This window comes from Hemicordylus capensis, chromosome 4 (genome assembly GCF_027244095.1).
Source record: "Hemicordylus capensis ecotype Gifberg chromosome 4, rHemCap1.1.pri, whole genome shotgun sequence".
In the NCBI taxonomy this organism is placed as follows: Eukaryota; Metazoa; Chordata; class Lepidosauria; order Squamata; family Cordylidae; genus Hemicordylus; species Hemicordylus capensis.
In genome coordinates, this window is record NC_069660.1 from 102,856,012 (window position 1) to 102,877,893 (window position 21,882).

General features: G+C 44.9%; 1 protein-coding gene and 1 long non-coding RNA gene across 13 annotated transcripts in view; one reads left to right on the forward strand and one right to left on the reverse strand.

The window, feature by feature from the left end:
- Positions 1-4,807, forward strand: part of ALG6 (ALG6 alpha-1,3-glucosyltransferase) — a 39,674-nt gene extending 34,867 nt beyond the window's left edge. For all 7 annotated transcript variants that reach the window (XM_053248144.1, XM_053248139.1, XM_053248143.1 and 4 more), the window contains 4 exons: positions 1,565-1,635; positions 2,491-2,559; positions 2,847-3,045; positions 4,349-4,807. In XM_053248144.1, coding sequence (XP_053104119.1) covers positions 1,565-1,635; positions 2,491-2,559; positions 2,847-3,045; positions 4,349-4,546 — 537 coding nt within the window. In that variant the 3' untranslated portion in view covers positions 4,547-4,807. The remainder of the gene's footprint in view (positions 1-1,564; positions 1,636-2,490; positions 2,560-2,846; positions 3,046-4,348) is intronic.
- LOC128324041 (uncharacterized) overlaps positions 1-15,609 on the reverse strand; it is a 28,535-nt gene extending 12,926 nt beyond the window's left edge. For 4 of the 6 annotated variants that reach the window (XR_008306592.1, XR_008306590.1, XR_008306589.1 and 1 more), the window contains exons 1-4: positions 15,484-15,609; positions 12,714-12,791; positions 4,329-4,480; positions 2,288-2,392 (exon numbers count right to left, since the gene is read on the reverse strand). This is a non-coding gene — a long non-coding RNA (uncharacterized LOC128324041). The remainder of the gene's footprint in view (positions 1-2,287; positions 2,393-4,328; positions 4,481-12,713; positions 12,792-15,483) is intronic. The other 2 variants (XR_008306594.1, XR_008306591.1) reach the window with 2 other exon arrangements.
- Positions 15,610-21,882: the final 6,273 nt, after the last annotated feature.

Sequence of the window (21,882 nt, forward strand, 5' to 3'; positions counted from 1 at the left end):
CCCACCTGCCCCCGAGTTCTGTGATTGTCTGGAACTCGTCAGCAGCACTGGTACATCTCATGGATGTTAGGATGTCAGCCATTAAAAAAGCTTAGGTTTGTATGTATTGCTAGCAGTTCTTTTACTGTTGAAAGTTGTGTTTTACTGCTGATTTGGCTTTTTGATCCACTGCATTGCCACAGTTATGTAAACACTTGCCATGGAGATGCTCAGGTTACACTGTATTTCAAAAAGAAGCAAAAATGATTTCTGTGATGCAAACCAATTCCCTAAAGTGGTCACGTATGGGATTGTGCATAGTTAATCTAGAAGTCACTTTTCTGTTTGACATGTGGTTATGCAGTGACTGTAAAATGTATGGTTCTAAATCGTGATGTGTCTTTAAAAACAGCTCTTTAAACCCTGAAATATAGTGTTTTAGCCTACTTTCTAAAGGGAAGAAGGCTTGTGAGATTGCCATGTATCTGCGTGTTTCCCTCTTTAATAATAACTTTTGTGTTAACAGTCCAATACAAACCAAATTCACAGCATATGGGAGAGGGTTTTAGGTAAGAGTTACTATGCTAAAAGTGGAAGGTGGGATCCATTAGTTCTACTCAGAACTACTTGTTGAGAACTAGCAGCTCTTTTTCATGTGTTTAAAATGTGTCCAAAATTCAGAATTCACCCACTATAAATTCCCATGCTAACCCCTAAATTGATCTAGTGAGGCCAGAAAGGTATTCTGTCTAATCTATTATGTTTGTTTTTACAAATGGCATTATCTATCCTAAATAATCAAGGTCACTGTACCAATATTTGTAACTCAGTGTCATGATTCATGCTTATTCATAACCGCCTTTGGTATATGTCAAGGTATAAAACAAATACTTGCTTCAAACATTCTTGTGTTTGGCCAGATTTCTAGATTTCATTCTTGTTAGAGCAATATATATTTGTGTTCTGACTCTTGTCTTTCACCATTTAGTTGGCCTGTGTGTCAGAATGTCGAGTTCCAGTAAATGTGTACCAGTCCCCTGGTTCCATGTGGAGGCCGTGGGGACAGCTGAGAAGGAGCACAGGAATATCTGGGAAGTCCTGTTTCTCCCAGTGCTTGCTTTCACTGTGTACCTTCTCTGCCTATCCCACCCATGGAGCTGTCCCCATGGATTCCAGTTCTGTAGAAGAAGCTCTCCTGGCACCAGAAATAGCAAGTATGGCATGGAGGTGGTCATACTGGGAGTGCCTGCCTCCACGTGTCACTGGGGGAGTGGTACTGAAACTGGACATTTCAGTACACAGACCTACTATTTAGACCAGGCCTGCTCAACTCAGCCCCCCCCCCCCCAGCTGTTTTTGGACTACAACTCCTATAATCCCCAGCCATAGTTGCCAATAGCCAGGGATTATGGGAATTGTAGGCCAGCATCTGCAGGAGGGCCGAAGTTGAGCAGGCCTGATTTAGACATACAAACACATTGTTATTGCTTAATAGCAAAATCATGCTGTACATGGTTCTGTCTTGAAAATGAAAACAGCCCCTGTGGCCTCATGCATTTACACTTGTTAACTTTCTTTCTTAAAGGCTGGTTGTGCATTGTCCTTCTTTCTGTTCTCATTCCAAGTGCATGAAAAATCTATTCTTCTAGTTTCAATGTAAGTAGCACTTTATATATAGAAAGTATTTCTCATCCGTATCTATGTTCTTCATCCTGTTTAAAGGCATACCTTTAAACAGCTGTGCTCATGCAGCAAGTCATGGAATTTGATCTAAATGCTCCAACACCTCAACAAGAGCACAATTTGTAGTTCACTCTCTCCTGCCCAGAGAGGTTAGTACATCTTGTAATCCAAGAAGCCTGTTTTAGTCCAACATTAAGCATGGGAGTTGTGTGGGGGCTACCAGACAGCCAATCTGTCCTTGCTGTTCTTTGCTGGTGTGTGTGAAAGTTGTATATGCTGCGGGAGCTATATGCTGATGTATGCCTCTGTGTCTTAGCCTTGTGAAACCAAATCCTTCCTTCTAGAGAGTGATGTTACAGCCAGTGTCCCAACAGGCTGTAGAGTTTTTGCTTCCCTTGGACCAATCATGGGAAAATAGCTTCAGGAATTAGGAGGTTTCGTGGAGCAAGAGGAGGGGAGTCTTTCCCCCCCCCCCGGCTACTATGCTAATATGCTTTGGAAGTTTGCTGGTGTTTGCCAGTTCATTGAATGCATTCAGCAACATGTGATCAGATTGTAAAATAACACTCTCCAACCACTCATCTGATGGACCTAATAAGATTGCTGTTATTATATGATACGATACCAGTAGGAAGATGCAAAAATGACTTCCTGTGGGCAGATGAGGCTGCTCCATCATCATCATCATCATCATCATCATCATCATCATCATCATCATGGGGCCTTTATCCTGAGGGAGAATGAAAGTATGGTGTTGCAGCCCGAATAAGTGAGCTAAAATGTCACCTTGATAACATTTGTGTGTTTATATTTTTGTTTTCCCTTTAGACCAGTCTGTTTACTTATAAGTGAAATTCCATTGATGTCTACATGGTTTCTACTTGTTTCAAACTTCAGGTGAGTGAATGTTAGTGGTTGACATCCTGGCTAATGAGGACATCAGAAACAAAACTGCCCCCCCCCCATGCGCAGACAGACACACACACACACACACGTGCTGTCTTAGTCAAGAAGACAGCAGTAGTGTGCATGAAGCACCAGCACTTTATTAGACCGTCAGCTAGTATCTCTAATGAATTTCTAATCTGTGCTTGCTAAAACCTGTTTTCAGGCTTGTTCCCTTTTGTGAGTTGTGGGAGTATTGCCTTGATCAAACACACATCCCTGTACATGTCTTTCCACAGCATGCTCCCTCTTCTCCTGAAGGATGGCCTGCTCCTGTCTTACATTGTGACAACACTGGCCTTTGTCACAGTATGTGCAGCCTCTTTTTCAATATTTGAAAAGACGTCTGAAGATGACCTGCAGCTGAAAGCACTTTCCACGTTTATTAGGAGATACATTCCTTGGTTTAAGATATTCCCCAAGGTTATCAAGATTTCAGTAAGTAACTCATTTAAAAAAATTATCCTATATATATTTGTTTTACTCAACCTTGCAGCCATGCTTTACTTCTGTTTATGTATTTGAGCTAAATGTAAGCCACTAAGTAGAGATGCCAAGCTCTCTAGTTGTGCTATAAACCCCACTATGGGCAAATGCCATTACTAAGCAACACTGCTGGAACTTTTAGATGTAAATAGTTTTTCTGGGCAATAGCCAACACTTTACTAGGGATGTGCAGAATGTTCCAAACTTGGAACTTTCTGAGCTGGGATGGGCCATTTTGAGTGTTCCAAGCTCAGAACAGAACATCTCTAGAAGGGGGGTCCTGTTCCGAGCTTGGAATGGAACAAGCCCATTCCATTCAGAACGTTCTGAGTATTCTGACTTTAAAAAAAAAAGATAGTGAGAGGGCAGTGCTGGAGGACGGCGAGAGGTACATTTTAACATTAAATTAATCCAAGCGCTTGCAGGTACCTTTAAGTTAAATTAACTGAAGCTCTTTAACAGGTACCTTTTGAAAGTCATAAAAGCTCTTCCTAGTTACCAGCGGCAGCTTGCTGGGCCAGCACTCCAATGCGGCACTCCAGCCAGCATCTCATGAAGTGGCGCATCTCCGGAGTTCACCTGGCCTCCACACATGCGTGGAGGGCCAGGTGAACTCCAGAGACCTGGCACTGCCATGTGGGATGCCAACCGGAGCGTCGCAGCGGCGGTGGCTTGCAGTGCTGGCCTGGCACATTACCATTAGTAACCAAGAAAAGCTTTGATAACTTTAATATTAAAAGTACCTCTTGCCCCCCCCACACACCCCAGCACCACCGTCTCACTATCTTAAATTTCATTTAACCCCTCGCCCAAACCCCGGAACACTTGGGATGTTCTGAACAGAATGGGCTTGTTCTGTGGAAATAATGGGTCACCCTGGTGTTCAGGCTGTTCTAGCTTGGAACAGAACACAAAACCGATTCTGTGCACAGCCCTACTATTTACAGCTATATCCATCCAGGTTGAATGATAAAATTGAGTCCACTATTTTTGTGCATTATGACCCCTCTTAATGCAGTGCACTGCTGATATTAGAAATTATTTTCCTCTCGCAAGTTCGTCAGTTTCTTAATGTGAATGTGTTTGCATTATTAACCCTGGCAACTAGTACATAAGATGTCATACTAGAGACGTATTGTACTTACTGAAATATCCTCGATAAGGATGATGAAAACAGAGCACCTAAGCAATGAAACTACTTATTGGCCATTGTAAATCAGTAATAACCTGTGTACCTTTTTTCTCCTCCTCTCAGTTCCTTGTCTCAGTAATTCTGATGGGCATCCTGACTTTAATGAATGTCACGTTGGATCCTCCACAGAGGCTACCAGATTTATTTCCTCTAGCTGTCTCTGCTGTATCTTGCTTGCACTTTTTATTCTTCTTGCTATATTTTAATATTATTGCAATATGGGAATCAAGAGGTAGCCAAAATCAAAAAAAGACCAGTTAGTTTAAAGTGCCAGCCTGTAAAACTAACTAAAATTGAAAAGAAGAAAAAAGTTTTTAATATTTTTATTGATCTGTGTCTTAAGTTGTGTATAATGGGAAGTATTAAATTGCTTTATTTTTTCTTGGAGGAAACCAGACAAAAATATGTACATGCCAATTTGTGCTGTTTCAGGGATGTGAATAGCTATTGCAAAAAGGTGTCTGAAACAAACTCTTTGTCCTAGGTATGCAATAAAAAAGAACCATGATGCTTTGTTCAAAATGAGAAGTCTGCTTGTACCCTAAAAACGATTAAGATAATCTCTGAAAACTCTACCCGTTTATTTTAAATGAAATCCCCAAATTAATTTAACAGTATCAGTGTATCAATTTAATGCACTTCTAAAAATGAAATGTGTCAGAGACACCGATCTCTGTTACAGCAGTAACTCTTGTCTGTTGCTACTAAGTGCTGTCTCTTATAGCCTATTTGATTACATACATTAACCTGCCTTGTACAATATTTCACTATCCTCCATATGATATGCTTAAAATCATCAAGGCCACTGCACTAATATTCATGACTCAGTGTCATGGTTCATGCTTACATGACAGTCTTATTTCAGCATTAACCTCTATACTAGCTGAAGTCCATAACAAGACTTGCAAGGTGCAGTGGTGGCTCACATTATTTTTCACATATATCCTTGCATAAACCTCACAGTAATTGAGATCTGCAAATTTTATAGCCAAAATAAAATTATCAGTCTTGGTAAACATTTTGTTGTAATCAAACATTTAAACTGGAATGTATAAGCAGTAGATCTGCAAGAGTTGCTCAGATCATGTTAAAAGTTCATATACATACATACAAACACTGGTGTAAAGTGCCTTCACCTCAAATGAAGTTGATACAAAATGGCCAACTACCTGTAATGTGGCATCCTCTATAATAAAACCCTTCAGTGTGATCCCGTGCCTGTCTTCAGCCTGTATCTTTCTCGGCTGTTCTGGGCATGCGCAGAGCGCATGCCCAGAATGACCGTGAAAGATACGGCCGTCCAGACTAGATACAGCCGTCTAGTTTTATTATAAGTGTGATGAACATATTTGATGAACATATTTTCATAACACACAGTAGGTTTCAGAGGGAAGGGGAAATTATTGGAAATTGCCCTTTCTCTCACCCATGTGACAGTGCAGTGTTAGTCGGGAACTCAGCACTGTTGAATCAGTTCATCAGCTGATGCATACAGCGATAAGACAGAACTTTATTTAAAATATATATGGTTGTGCGGTTTCTGGGTGGGAAATCTGCCATTTTCAAGTATATGGACTGCTGTGTACTGAATAAGTCTTAGAACTTTTCAGAGTTTTAGCTGCACAGTATCCTGGGCCAACACATTCTCTACTCATATTGTTATAAGCCATTAGGCAAATAAGTTAAAGGATGCCAAAGGATGCCCATGCCCTCCAGTTTTTCCCAGGAGCTCCTGGATATTGCTTGCTCCTATAAAAACTGCTGAAGTTGAGAACATGGGTAAATTAGGGCTTCTTCATATTAAAGCACAGTGAATACTCTTAAAAGTAAAGGTGCCATGCAGGGACACCATTGGGCAAGGACCAGAGGGCCCAGTTTCATGTGCCCACTCTCCTAGAGAGCCCCATGATGTTCCCCAAGGGGAAAGATGGCCCCTTTTATATTTCCAGAATGGCTTCTCCTAGAATTCTGAAATTTGGCACAGATGGACAGGTTAGCAGGATGTAGGACAGGTTAGCTTGATTTTGAAGCAGATTAGTCTATCTATTGATTTTTAATGATTTTTTTGAATTTTTTTTTAAACTTGGAAAAAGTCCTATAAGTGGCTTGTTTCATGGTAGAAACTTACAAGAACTTCTGGAACTTAAGCCCCCCCACCAATTGGACCATCATTCCACCTCTCATGTGTGGGATTCTGCCCTTTGCCTTCATAAAAATATATATGCAGCATGCCCCTCCCTTTTGCCTAACCCTTTACATTTCCAGAACAGCTAGGCTTAGAGTTCTGAAATTTTGCACACATGTAGCCCAAGATGGCAGGACTCTATTTTTATTTCAAGGAAATCGGTCAGTCCTGTGATTTTTAATGAATGCTTCCCCTATTGCAGTAAAGCTGCCAGAAAGAGTGATCTCTATCCATTGGCTACTTCACACATAGTGAAAGTGGAACAGTTACATCTGAATAAACAAATATTTTTTAAAACAAATGCACTATACTCAAGTACAGGTGAAACTCGGAAAATTAGAATATCGTGCAAAAGTCCATTAATTTCAGTAATGCAAATTAAAAGGACAAACTGATATATGAGACAGACGCATTACATGCAAAGCGAGATAAGTCAAGCCTTAATTTGTTATAATTGTGATGATCATGGCGTACAGCTCATGAAAACCCCAAATCCACAATCCTAGAAAATTAGAATATTACATGGAACCAAGAAGACAAGGATTGTAGAACAATATCGGACCTCTGAAAAGTATAAGCATGCATATGTATTCAGTACTTGGTTTGGGCCCCTTTTGCAGCAATTACTGCCTCAATGCGGCGTGGCATGGATGCTATCAGCCTGTGGCACTGATGAGGTATTATGGAAGACCAGGATGCTTCATTAGCGGCCTTCAGCAATTCTGCATTGTTTGGTCTCATGTCTCTCATCCTTCTCTTGGCAATGCCCCATAGATTCTCAATGGGGTCAGGTCAGGCGAGTTTGCTGGCCAATCAAGCACAGTACACTGTATACTTTTCAGAGGTCCGATATTGTTCTATTCTTCAATCCTTGTCTTCTTGGTTCCATGTAATATTCTAATTTTCTGGGATTGTGGATTTGGGGTTTTCATGAGCTGTACGCCATGATCATCACAATTATAACAAATTAAGGCTTGACTTATCTCGCTTTGCATGTAATGCGTCTGTCTCATATATCAGTTTCACCTTTTAATTTGCATTACTGAAATTAATGGACTTTTGCACGATATTCTAATTTTCCGAGTTTCACCTGTAGATTTGTTATCCAAAAGGTCTGCATGAGAACTGTGAAACAAGGGGCAATGTTATGGTTTTAATCACTCCCCCCCTTGCAAATGCACTTATGTACAAATTGGTTTTGTGTTTCAACTGCGGAGCAAGGGACACATGTTGTGTTCCAGTTAGTTTATGAATAGTCAAGAGGCTGTGTGAATCCATAGAGCTTGTGCAGTCTTTATTTTATTTTATTTTGGTTTTTGTGCAAAATGCACTCTGGCCCAGATCTGTGGGTTTGTGGTAAATGATCAAGAAGATCTGTGTAACATTATTTGGGTGTTACATAGCCCCCCCCCACCCACCGCTGTAGTGCACTCTGGCCCAGACCTGTGGGTTTGTGCTAAAATGTATATATATGGAGAGGATGTTTTAAAAAAAAAAAAAAAAGGGGGTGTGGGGAGGAGCTCATTATGTCCGGCATCCAAAATTATCTTGCTGCACTTCTGGTGCCATGGATCAGGCATAATTGCATTTGAAGGAAATTTAGAACCAAGGAAATAAGTCTGCACCAATAAAACCACTTAAGTCTGGAAGTATGTATAACCTGTATACTATATACATATTTTTAGGATCCGCATGCTATATTCTAAAGGCTTGCATACCAATCCAGCAAAAGGAGAAATGTGCAAAAGGATCCTTTGCTGGCTTGTGACTTGTGTGTATACTGCATCTTTTCCAGGATGATACCACAAATTATTTCAATACATTTTGAATTGCTTCCATTCATTTTGAACCCTCTGGGACTCAATTTGGGCATAAAGTATGAAACTTATATTCCAGACCTTTACAATGACTGGGTACAAAATTCAGTTTTAGGACCATTCCTTTACATGTATCCTAGCAAAACACTGCAATAAATTTTGTGGATAACTTTTAATCAAAGGACTGGAGGATTATTGTCAACAAAAATGCATAGATGATACAGCCCCCGGGGTGGAGGGTTGCCATAAAACTCATTTTCTAAAGACCTTTTTCCAGTTTACCTCATAGTTGCCTCAAAAAACTTGCATTTTTTTTAAAAATTGGAAAAGATATCATACATAGTTGAATATTCAGTAAGATACAGTAATGAGCATTTCCTCTTTAAAATATGGAGAGGAGAGCTGGTCTTGTGGTAGCAAGCATGAAGAATACTTCTTTATTAACCTTATGAACTGGTAGCTGAGCTTAACTTTGCTTTCCTTCCTTTTGTGGTAGCAATTCTCGCTTTTGAGAGTCATAGCTGCTAAAACTATTGACAGATACAGATGATGCAAGGAGTTACTGGCCCAGCGCTCACCTGACCACTCTCAGGGCTTCAGCCCTGAGAGTGGTCAGGTGATTGGATGCAATGGACACCTTAGGACTCTCGTCCTATCTGCCACTGCATGTTTATTCACATTTTAAAGACAGGATGGAGTGGGTATTTATGAGTTTTAGGCATCCATAACACATTATCCATAGCATTTTGGAACTATAATGCCAACCATCCTGTCCAAATACAGTTTGACGAAATATTTCTTGAGGCACTGCAAGAATCTTTCAGGGGAGGAAAGAGTGTGAAACTGTCACTCCTGATGACAGAGCAACGGTCTCATATTTCCATTAGCCCTTTTCCGCTTGTAGTCATCAGAAGACCAGAGCAAGTGTTTCCCAGCATATAAAAACATTAGTTTTATGTGTATCTCTTTTCCTTGTCCTTCAGATGGCCTTCAAGGGTGATAAAGTGAGAGTTATCTGATCTACCTTATGTAGAATTAGGAAATGGTTCTTAACAGACCCAGCTGTTTTTGAAAAGGAAAAGCTTCATACAAGTGGCCAAGAAACAGTAGCTGCTTTAATAGCCTTATGCTGCAACCCTATGCAAACCTACTGAGTAAATCTCATTGAAATGAGTGGGATTGCTTGTAAGTAAACATACTTAGGATTTAGCTTTTAAGCATACAAAGAACTAAAGAGACAGTTTTCTTATCCCTTACATTGGTGTGGTCCCATTAAAACCCTTAGAACAATATTGGTGCAAATTACTAGTGATGGCTTCAGGCAGGGGCATAGCAAGGTTGTACTGGGCCCAGAGACAAGATTTTAAAATGGGCTCCCCACTCTCTGAAGCTCAGCTCATGAAGTAAAGAAATCTTAAATGAGGCTGAATAGTAACAAAAAGCATAGTAAAATTTATATATATGTATATATATAAATGATGTTCTATTGTGGTACATAGGAGATACACACACACACACACACACACACACACACACAGACACACACACGCATCTGTGTGCTCTTTGGGGCCGGCAGTTACCTCTCCCCCCCCTCTGCCCCAGTCTCCACTTCCAGGCCCAGTCACCTCTCCACCCCACTGCCACTTCTGCCCCCACACTTTATTTCCCTCCTCCTGGGCCTTGCCTCCACGGCTGGGCCAGGCATGTTGCCTCTGGTATCCACGACTGGTCCTGCTGCTGCGGCGGCAACCAATTCTCCTGGGTGCACCTCAGCCAATCAGGTGCGTCCACCGCCCTATTGGCTAATCAGCTGGGCGCTGGGACGCACATACCAAGGCACATGCATATATATATAAACACCTATGTGCCACAATAGAACATCATCCTAAATTATTTTTTAAAAGGTTTTGTAAATTGTGGATGATGCAAGTCATTAAATGGTACTAGAGAAAGACATGCTGTTCTGGTAGCTCCAGGTCTTAACACTCACATCAATTTAAGAAGATGGATACAACTGAAGGAAGCCTGAGTGGGTGCACAGCTGGGGGAGTCAGTCATGTGACTTGCCTCTGGGGGCCCCCCAAGGCAGTGAGGCCCCAGACAACTGTCTCCCCTTGCCCTATTATAGTTATGCCCCTGGCTTCAGGTGAAAAAGAGAATGTATTTTCTGCTTTGAAGAGACTGAGCCTATATAAATATCACACACACACAGACACCCCTCGCCCCAAAAGTGCAAGACTTCACCATGAGCTCGTAGCACCATGTTATGCTGTGCTGGATGTTGGCTATTATTCTTTAATGGGTTGACTGAGAGTTCAGCCACCACCAAGAAAGATCTGAAAATGGTTTGCTTGAACTGTACTTCTACAGTACCACCGTAAATCAGGTGATCACACACACACACACACGGCATTTGCAAATGCTGCCTCTGGAGAATGTAAGCCTTTGCTAGAAAAGAGATGCCACTGGACAGTGCTAGCAAATTGCTTGCTTTTGGTGTGCGGATCAGTTGCATAAACAATGCCCCATAAGTTGGCAAGCAGTCTTCATTGTCTGTGGTAAAACTGGCACTCCTTCAGAGAGAGCATGGAGCATATCATTACTGTGAAATTTACAGTTTGTTTGAAGTCCTGGGAAATAGTGTCCATCCTTCAGTGCAGCCATTCTTCCCAAACATGAGGGAGAGCCCACACCAGCATTTTACCAAGGTAGTGCAAGGGCAATGCCTTTTAACTACACAGAAGTATTTTGGCTTGTGTCGTTACGCATTTGCATAAAAGAGCTATGGACAAGTGTATTATTTACATTGAGATTATCTGGTTGGGCAGATTGTAAAGTTTAAATTAGATGCAAGAAACTGTATCTAGATGTGCACCTGCCTAGTGCACTGAGCAATCCTTAGCTGGTATTTGCTGGGGAGATAGATTTACAGGCGTTTCTTTTCAGCCTTTTAAGTAGGATCAGACAGTTGCAGAATCTTGCAACCAAGCAGAATATATTCTTTCGAGAAGGCCAGTGTGGGTTAGAAAAATGTTTAAAATAAGCAGCAGTCAAGCAGTCAAATAACATTGCCATTTAAGCTTGCTTTTTCCAAAAAGCATTTGCACAAAATTCAGAAAACAAAATATTCCACTTAAAAATAAAAAATTATTGAAAGGATAAGAAAAGGAAAGATAGGAAAATTGCATCATCTCTTGAGATTCCAGATTCCAGTAATTATATATGGCATATTACAAAAACAGTCCATTTCCACCCTTTACCCCATAACAAACAAGTATTGTGGACAGATATAAATAATACACAAGTCGACCCTCAATGTTAAGAAAAGCCAAGCCTTGGATGTGGATGCAAACTTTGTGCTATATTAAAGCTTATAAAAGGTTTCTAAATTAACACAAATGATTCTTCTGAGTTATTCAGCAAATAGGCTGTCACCTTAGCCATCAAAGCATATTCCCATAATTTTAATAGCCATTCATCCAAAGTCAGAATTGTCTGTGACCGCCACTTAAAAAAACAACAACATGAAAATATTTTATTTTACAATGCACTTCATTTGTTTTATTTCACTTCATTGTTTGACAAGAGAGCAAACTTGTATAATGCACATGTATGATCAAAATACAAAATACTACCATTTAACAATAGCTGAAGAAGTTGCTACACTAAAAACCCATTTGCTTCAGTCAAAATATTACATGTTGTATGGCATTTTTGCACTTGTATACGTTCTGTGACCACCTTTGAGCAAACTCACCTTTCATGTATGACTGTTTTGGAATAGCTGGAGATGATTTTTCTGTGGTTAGAGTGTTGGACTAGAACCAGGGAGATCTGAGTTCAAATCATCATTCAGCTATGAAACTCTCTGGATGACTCTGGGCCAGTAACATATCTCTCAGCCTAACCTACCTCACAGGGTTGTTGTGAGTATGAATATAACCATGTACCTCTGTGCTCCATGGAGAAAGAGTGGGGTATAAATGTAGTAGGTAAGTTAGTAAATGGAGACAGTCATACTTTCTTCTCATTTCCGTTACTTAGCAGAGAAACGTTGCATAGAGAAATGAACATTAACATTTTTTAAAAAATGTAAACCACCCAGAGACATATGTTTTGGGCAGTATAGAAAAATAAATGACACTTTCTGCCCAGCAAATTTATTTAAGTGTAATTAGAAATTTATCAGTTGAGTAGGTCAGGTTCTGCAGGCCTCAAATTTGTACAGATGGCAGTGGAGCACTACAGTGTACCCATGTTCTTCCAAGAACGTTGTCTCTCACTAACCATGCCTTGAGGCTTTAGATTGCTTTCCTGGCAAATTGAACCTACAGGGTTGTATCCACTTGCAAGCACCAAAAGGCACAGCCAGTCAATGTGCATGTAGCACATAGGGAGAAACATTCTGCACATAAGCACAACTTACTTTTAGATGCTTGTGACAGATGCCAGAGAGTCCACTGCTGTGTCTGCTATGCCTGGAGTCTCCTTGGTGTAGGTTGTGCTATGGAGACAAGCAACAAGTATTAATTTTATGTACTACTATCCATATTCACATTCTTGCCAGCCACGCCTCCACTTTGTGAAGCCTCCTTGGTCACAGTGCCCACATTCTCCCTTGAGGAGCAAGGTGCAGTGAGTGGCTGTAGCAGCAGCAGCAGCAGCAAATGGCTGCAGTCTGGAGAGTTTCCGAAACAAGCATGAGTGATGCCGGGCACCATGAAATATCTCTGTAAATTGCCCCCATGGCTCACTCAGCAATCTGCCACTGGCCCTCTCGGCCTGTTACGATCCTGGACTTGAGTGGTCTTCCAACAGCAACTGCTGGGTCCCTCTGCTGGTTGTGGCTTGCAAAGAGAGAAACACTGTTCTCTCAAGGCTACTTGCCCTCTGGAAATTATTAACCAAGCAAGCTGGCGGAAATAGCAGCTGGCCTAGGAAAACAGAATCCAGGGCTTGAGAAACAAGCAGGACAAGATTAGCATGAGGAGTTTAAGAAATGCAGGTTGGAATTTGGGGAGGGGCAGAGGGCCAGAGAGCAACGAGGGAGAAGAGGAGAGGACCAAAGACAGGAATGGAAGTGAGAGAAAGAGAACTGGGGACAGAAGGGTCTACCGGTGGCAGGGGCTGCAGAGGTCAGGAGCACTTATAACCAACCAAGTCTTTGCAGCCAAAAACTGTGTCTCCTTATAATAGCAAGAAACCATTAATTAAATTTACTATACAACTATTAATTAGAACTTTGGGGGGGAAACATCTTAAGGTTCTTCACATGAGCAGCCTAACCCAGGGTGGGGCTGCCTAGCCTGGGTTAAGGTGCTCATGTGGAGCTCCAGAATCTCTTACAATCCCAGGGCTCCTGCCTAGCCAGACCCTACTTTTTACCCCAGCCTTTAGCCAGACAGAGTTAAGGGTGCAAGTGTGTCTTAACCCAGTGCCAGGGTCATGGGTCTGCTTATGCAAGAGCCTCTGACTGAAGGAGGGTCCCAAAATGTACCACGCTCCTGGTGTGGTACATTTAGGGGTGCTGGAGGACTTCTTCCTCTGGCTCCCTGCTCTGCTGCTCACCACAGTGCGGTCTATGTACCATGGCAAGCAGCACATCCATCCCAGCAACTCCGATCATGTGAGGGCAGGCAGGCAGGCAGGCACCTGCCTCCCCGCCAGTCCTTCCGACGGCCAGCCCATATGGTGTATGAGTCGACAACCACAGGGCTCCAGGAGTCGAAATCGACTTGATGGCACTTTACCTTTACAGAGAGGATCGTGCTGCTGGCTGTTTGTTAGGTCTCTATTCCAGGCAGGGGAGTAGCTAGGGGAAAGAGGGTCCGTGTTCACCCCTCTCTCCAGTGGCTCCTTAGAGTGAGGGAGATGATATTATTATTTCTTGTTTACACAGTCAGACAGGTGTTACTGACTGGTTTGTTTTATCCAGACATCGAGTCCTTCCCAAGGACCTGGGATGGCTGAATTTTATCATCAATACTGTTGGTTATTATAGATATCGTCGCAGAATATAGGCTGTTCCCAGTAAAGCTGCTTTTTGTAATTGGCTGATGGTGATTTCTGTGGCCCCTATGGTGTTGAGGTGCTCTTCAAGGTCTTTTGGAACTGCACCCAGGGCGCCAATTACCACTGGGATTATTTGGGTCTTTTTCTGCCACAGCCTTTCAATTCCAATTTGTAGATCTTTGTATTTGGTGGTTTTTTCTATTTTTTTTTCTTCTATTTTGCTATCCCCTGGTATTTGTATGTCAATTATTTTGACTTGTTTTTCTTTCTTCTCGACTACAGTTATATCTGGTGTATTGTGTGGCAGATGTTTGTTATTATTATTATTATTACATTTATATCCCGCTCTTCCTCCAAGGAGCCCAAGGTGGTGTACTACATACTTTCTCCTCACAACAACCCTGTGAAGTAGGTTAGGCTGAGAGAGAAGTGACTGGCCCAGAGTCACCCAGCAAGTATCATGGCTGAATGGGTATTTGAACTCTGGTCTCCCCAGTCCTAGTCCAGTACTCTAACCACTATACCACACCAGTGTGGCAAAAAGAGGGTGGGGTAAAGCTGGGGGGCTCTCAGGAACTGGAGGGCCCGGGTTCTTGGAACCCATCTGATTGATTATAGCTATACCCCTGACTCAAGGACTGGAATACAAGTAACTAAAGCCACATTCGAAAGCTGGCCTGGATCAAGGAATATATTAATTAAAAACACCACAGTGTGCTCATCACCATTGTACTGCTATGAGCAGTAAAAATAGTTGTATCATACAAAACAGCTAGGACTTAACCTACTGTCAAATACCACAGTTTGCTGCACAACCAATGTACAATAGCCAATATAGAGAAGCAGTTGATGCAATGAAACCAACTCCGCCCCGCCCCCCCGTTTTATTTCATTTTTTGAAATAATGGTTTCAAATGATGGTTTTATGTTTGTTACACTGGGCCATTTGAGATTTAGGGAGAATTCTTATTATATCCTTGCTCGAAGGGTGGCCCCAAAAATTCAGATGTGTGAGTTGGGGCACCAAATGCTGTTCTTTCCCCATATATCTCTCTCTCCCCCTCTCCCTCTCCCTCTCTCTCCTGCACTCTCCCCCCCCCCATAAGGAAGTGCTTCTCATTCTTCTTCCTCACAATCACACCTTCTCCCCCCACCCCGCTGGGCCACATGCAAAAGCTGCCCACCTCATCCCCACTGCCGTAACAGACTTCTCTGACACCACTCTCTTCCTAGAAAATGAAATGGAGGTCAGGGGAGAGAAAGTGTTTGTGGTGAGGACAGAGACACTCTAGCCCACCACTCTTCTTTCCTCCACTTCCTCTTCTAGGAGGAGGGTGGAGACGGAAGATAAGCCCCTGTAGCAAAGATAGTGGTGTGACTGGCCCTCACATGCAATGTGCCCCAGTGGGGTGTGGCGGGTGTGAGGAGGGAGAGGGAGAGGTTGTAGCAAGCAGGTACAGGTGGGGTGGTGCCTGCCACACCCTGCACCTGTTGCCTGAGGTTACTGTTTCACATCATTTCAAAAAAGAAAAGAAGTCCTAACTGCTTTAACTACTAACAAAGACCTTTCAACAAGAACTTCTAAAAAGTACAACTAACAGAATTTTCAATATGTTTAGTTCAGTTAATATGGAGAAAATAACAGAATTAAGAAGTTTGGAAGAAATGGCACCAGAACCTCTTTCAGGCATCATACTGTAGAATGGATAAAGGCTGTTGCAAATCTACATATCACTTCCTTGACAAACACTTCTTGGTATTTCTTGGGTCTGGCTGATATATTCGACAGATTCAATAAACTTAATGTTTGCCTGAAAGCCAAGACCTGGGACATCTTCAATGGCTGACATGAAGAAAATTACTCAAAGTAATCCCATTGAAATAAAAAGGACAAGTTAAGCAATGCTTCTTTTAATTTTAATGTAACTACTTTAAATAATTATCCTCATCATGTAAGCCAATATGCTTCAAAAATCATGTACTTCTATTAAAAATTGTGCTCAATTACCTTACAGCATTCAGAGTCATGCAGAATGGGATGATACCAGCCCCTTTACACCCTGCTTTTCTGGGTTCATGCACATGCTGGAATGGGATCTATAATTGCAGTACATGTATGCCCAATCCATGCAATATTTAGTCCTCAAAAGCAATGAGGGGATGAGAACACACATAACCAGCCTACCTATGCTGGGCAGTATGTATGCAGTGCACATATCCCTTCACATTGCCTATTGTACTCTACACATTTTTGAGTTGTGAAAATGGCTTCGGAAGTGTTGGTTTTCAAAGTGAAAAGCCTAATTTTGTGAGCATTTGTCTAATCTCAGCTAACAATTCAGCAAATATAGTCCTGAAAAACTGGCATATGAATAAACATCATTGAAGGCAGGATTGCGCCCAGACCCAAGGAGACACGGACACATGTTACTTTGGTGAAATTGGCCACTTCTATTGAGGTTTTAATTCATGCTGTGCCTGAAAGCCACACAGCTGGGATTGGCGCTCTACCCACCACAGTGCGGTCCCTAGCAGATCGGCCAGGATCGTGGCCGCCCCAGCCTACAAGCCCGTGGCACTAGCACCTTGGCTTCAGGTGGCTCCACCGCTATCAAGCGGGGGCGCCCTTCTTTGCTGACCTAAGCTCAGGTCTCTGGCCTCAACGCCACTCCTCCGATGCTGTCCAGCCATACGGAAGGATGTCATTTGCAGAGAGGTAGAAGTTGAGCCGCATCCCCGATCTGTCAAGCCTCAAGGGATCTGCCCCTCCTCCTTGAAGCCAAATGCTTACTTAAGGTGCTGCACCAATTTTCAGCTGTTTACCGCCGCACTGTACCTGCCATAGTGGGCGTTAGCCTAGCTTAACGCCCCACACACCCAAGTCCCATAAAACCAACGCCAATCCCAGTCGCAGATCATCGATGAACAGTCTCATGCCCACGCTCAACAAGTGTACTCCGTCCCCTCAGTAGGGGGTGGGCTGAGAAAACATGATGTCATCGTGCAGTATACAACTGCCTCCCCTAGTGGCCAAGAAGCGTGCCATTGCCGCGTTAAACCCCCGTCTAGCCCTGTCAACTTTGTTCTGCCTGAGGGCTCCCCTCCACACCCAGCGCTGGGTGATGTCAGACCAAATTATGATCACCCCAGGGCACCAGGATAGAACAGCTTCCAAATCCTGCATGGTCTGCTGCGAAAGTGAAATGCCCGACTGGCTAACTAGGTCGTTCCCCTGGAAATGTAGTAATGGGATATCTGGTGCTGGATCCTCCTCAAGGAATTTCTGCAGCATCAGCAACAGCTGGGCCCTTCACATGCCCCGCCATCCGCGCCACTCCACTGAGGCCCAGCGCCTCAGGCCCAACTGCGTTCCAGGCTCAGTGCCTTGTGCCCACTTGAACACCCAAATTATGAAGGCGTGGCCCAAGACGAGGACTCTGGCCCGCTCTGCTGGAGATTTCACCCTTGAACAAGAGAGAGAACAATGGTGAGGGAAAGGGGAAGGGTGAGAGGGAGGGCTGGGGAGGGAGCTTGCCCTTTAGCACATGTATTTGCGATAAACCGCCAATTGCCATTGGCTCAGGCGCTCTATGGTGGCGCATGAGTAGACCATGTGAGCAGCTGCTGAGGCTGCGCTGATTCTGAAGGAATGAGAGTATAGATGGTGTGTGGACATGCCCGCCACAACAAAGGCCTTTTTCATAACTGCCCAGAATTGGTATTGTGTCAGGTGGCCACCGTTGGCATGGACGAAGAGGCATCCACCTGCTTCACCTCTGACTGCCAGGTAGGCTCTGAGAGCCTGCACCAGGCACATGCGCTGATCATCCACCCCGTGAAGAGTGACCAATTGGCCCCTGCCCTTCTGGTACGTTTTGGAGAAGCGGAGCTGAAGCGCTGCAGAGGATGTTCCTAAGGTGAGATCACACCTCTGCAGGACCCTGCCTGCCGGACTGCGTGCCCCCTTGGGGAACAGCTCTCCTACCCTGAAGGCCCCAAAGAAGGCCACCAGTGCTGCTGCATGGAACAAAGCCACTTCATAGGGGGAAGAACAGACCTTCCCCAGGTGCTGCAAGGCACGCTGCAATGCCTCCGGTGTGATTGGCCAGCACTGGTCTGCCTGGGCAGACATTTCCCTGGCCCAGCCTTCCAGCATGTGTCTAATCCTGAAGTTACCTGAGTGGTCCAGAAGCCCCCTGGTCTTCCCAAAGAAGGCCAGCGCCACCAAATGGCTGGCCATGGTGCTCACCGCCAGTCCAGTCACATGGAGATGCACCAGGTACTGCATAGGGTGCTCTGGCAGGGAGCTGGTCACTCCTGGTCAATTCCTACCTTAGACCTAAACTGTTGAAAGGCCCTAACTCTTTTGTTGTAGGCTACCCAAGTCCTGGGCGCTATTGAGGCTTCGATCGCCCTGAATGCCTCTATGTTCCAAGGCTCCACAGCCCTTTGGGCATCTTTTCAGGCAGAGCGACTGCTTTGGGGGCCAGTTGCCGGAAACGCTGCATCTGAAAACGAGACAGGGCATCTGCCACATCATTCTGTACCCTGGGCATGTGCTGGGCAGTGTTCAGTATATTATGGTGGAGACAGGTCAATACAAGGGCCTGCACCAACACCATGATTCTCTGAGACCTGGAGGTTTGGCTGTTGACAACCTGGACAGTTGCCAGATTATCACACAAAAAACACACAACAGGGTGGAGCCAGATGAAACGCTCAGCCCAGATGTGCACAGCCACAACTATGGGGAACAGCTCAAGGAATGAGAGATCTCAAATGACTCCCCTCTTGGTCCAGTTGTGCGGCCAGTGCTCAGCGCACCACCACCCCCTTAGGTACAGACCAAGGCGGGGGTCGGGCAACGCCTCCTGCCGTGTCCAACTGCACTTGGAAATCAGCCTCCAGCAGCTTCAGGGAGTGCCAAAATGAGACCCCGTTGAAAGAATCCAGGAAGCTCTGCCAAAGTCTCATGTCCTCCCTCATGGCTGCAGTCACCCTGATTAGGAAGTGTGGCTGCTTGTACCCAACCACAGCGTCGCAGAGCTGCCTCAAGAAGGGGCAGCCTGGGGCCACCGCCAAACAGGAGAAGTTAAGATGGCTAATTAGGGACTGCAGCTGGCGCAGGGAAATCTTCTTGGCCTCTCCGCAAACCCTCAAGAGTTCTCTCAGGGCTTGGAGCTTGTTGGCCGGGAGGTGCGAGAACTGGCCTTGAATGTCCAGCTCTATGCCTAAGAATGTGAGCCTGGTGGACAGCCCCTCTGTCTTGTCCTTTGCCAGTGGCACCCCCAGCTCCTGACAGAGGGCCATGAACGTGCGCAGCAGTTGACCACACTGGGTGGAGCCAGCTTTTCCTCCGAAAGAGAGGCAGCGCCCATTCTATCATTGTGCTGAAGGCCTCGAAGGGTCCTCTGTGTGTGTGTGTACATGACAACTGACATGGTATCCTAAAACCTTTCGCAAAACCAGACTCCAAGTACCGTGCGCGCTCCCTATCCACTCAGCAGCAACTGGAGTGCTGACACCTTAATTGGGCTGGGGCTCTTTTCCCGCATTGCCTCCATGGGCATTCGTGGGCCTCTCCCCCCCCGGGTGCTGGTGGCCCCCTCCCCCTCTGAAAACCTTCATCCAGGGGCAGTTGAGGCTGGGGTGCCGGCCCACACAGAAGCCACAATCATGCTTATATTTGCACGGGGAGCACATGCAGTTCCCACTCCTATTGAATTCCCAGCAGACTAGGAGACCTTGAACCCCTTGGGCACCCGCAGCTGAGGCCGCCGATGCTGCTGGTGTCTTGGAGATTAAGTGGCCACTGTCCGCGCGCTTCCCCACCATGAGCCTCGATGGCATCATGATCTGGAGCCAGAGCTCCTGATGCTGCTTCTCCCATGACAGGGCTGTGTTATTCACAGCCCATTCCCAGAAAGCCTTGTCATAGCGTTCCCAGGCATTGTCCGCAAAGTCCATGAATGCCCTGTGTATGATGTCAAAATATTTAATGAGTGCCAGGCCCTTTTTGGGTTACTTTTGGGAGACCACTCCCAGGTAGACAGTGAACCTGGAAACCTAGTTGGCCCAGTTATGTTCAAGGGGCTTTCTCTTAGTTATCTCTTTGTCCTTCTCCTGCACTCCTTCCTTGTCCACAGGTTCAGGCTCCTTGAAGAGCATCTGGAAGATGTCTATGTATTTGCCCTTCCAAATGCACTCTTTAACCGCTGGCAACAGACAGTCAGTGGGATGGGCTCCTTGTCTGCGCCGCTGCTGGAGCTTACCTGAGCAGCCGGCTTGAGAGGGGGTGTTCACCCCCTCTCATTCTGCCCCCCTTGCCACACCTGATTACAGGTGGCATGTGGCGAGGCCCAGTTGATTGGGCCTGGATACCACCCACAAGGCCTGAAAGTGGGGCTGAAAGGTAAACCCCATGGCCACACTCCCTGGGGGCACTCACTGGCACTCGATCCACCGCTGTTGGGTTCCTCTCCGCTGCCTCCTGGCACGGGCTCCTATCATGGCATCTCACCACCTCCTGGACTGGGTGCTGATGTCCCGGCCACCTCAAGCACTGCCAAATGTTCAGCAAAACCTTGCATTAGTTTAGCTTTCTTTGCTATCCTAGGCAGTCTCTGGGGGTGCGCTGGAACCCCTGACAGGCCGCCCCCTGCCCTGTCTCCCTTAGGAGCCGAATGCTGCTTTTCTAGGGTCTCTAGGCACGTGATGAGCGCTCTAATGGCCCCCAATTCCAGGTCCCTCTTGTCCTCTCACGAAGAGTCCACGGGGATGGTTGGCCTCTTGGGGGGCTGGACCGGCTTTCCGCTGTTGTAAATATGTTGGCATGGCTGACCCAACAGGATTTATGGTCCCTCCAGCCCCACTTCTGTGAGTCAAGATAGAAATTCTGTAGATAAAAAAGTAGCAGCTTAACTGCATGGACGAAAGCGAAGGATAACTCTCAAAGATAAAGTAGTAGAAACAAATTAAGTCCCCTTGAAACTAAACTAGGTACCCCCCTCTACAATATCTGAGCAATAACTTAAGCAAAGGAGCAAGGAAGGAACAGAACAAGGACAGACAGAAACAAGAAAGGTTTAACAATTATTAGCACGAGGAACACTGTCTGTGGTAGGCAACATTGCTGTCTCAGGAACAGCGTTTGCTTGATATAGGGCTCAAGATAACCGGCAGCCAATCAGGCTGTCCTGACTCAGCATTTCTATTCCCTTTCTGACGAGATCTTACGCCTGCGTGTCTTCCACTGAGCCTTTCTATTGAGCAGTCTTCTTAAGACAGGTGAAATCCCAGCTTCCTCCTGATCAGTCTCCTCAGCCCTCATCTCTGCCAGCTGTTCAGATTCCCCTTTCTGCTGCTGTTCCACCTCAGCTTCGGAATCTGTTCTTACAGCCAAATCCTCCTGCTGTGCTTCTGAGCATGATCTCCCAACCAAATCCTCCCGCTCCTCCGACTCTTCTGACTCAGAGGTCTGGGCCATTACATCCGCCCTTTTTTAATGGTACCTTCTTGAGGCCCATGATGGAATGCTTCCAGGAAAATTGGGGGGGGGGGGTATGTCAGTGGCAGAATCCCAG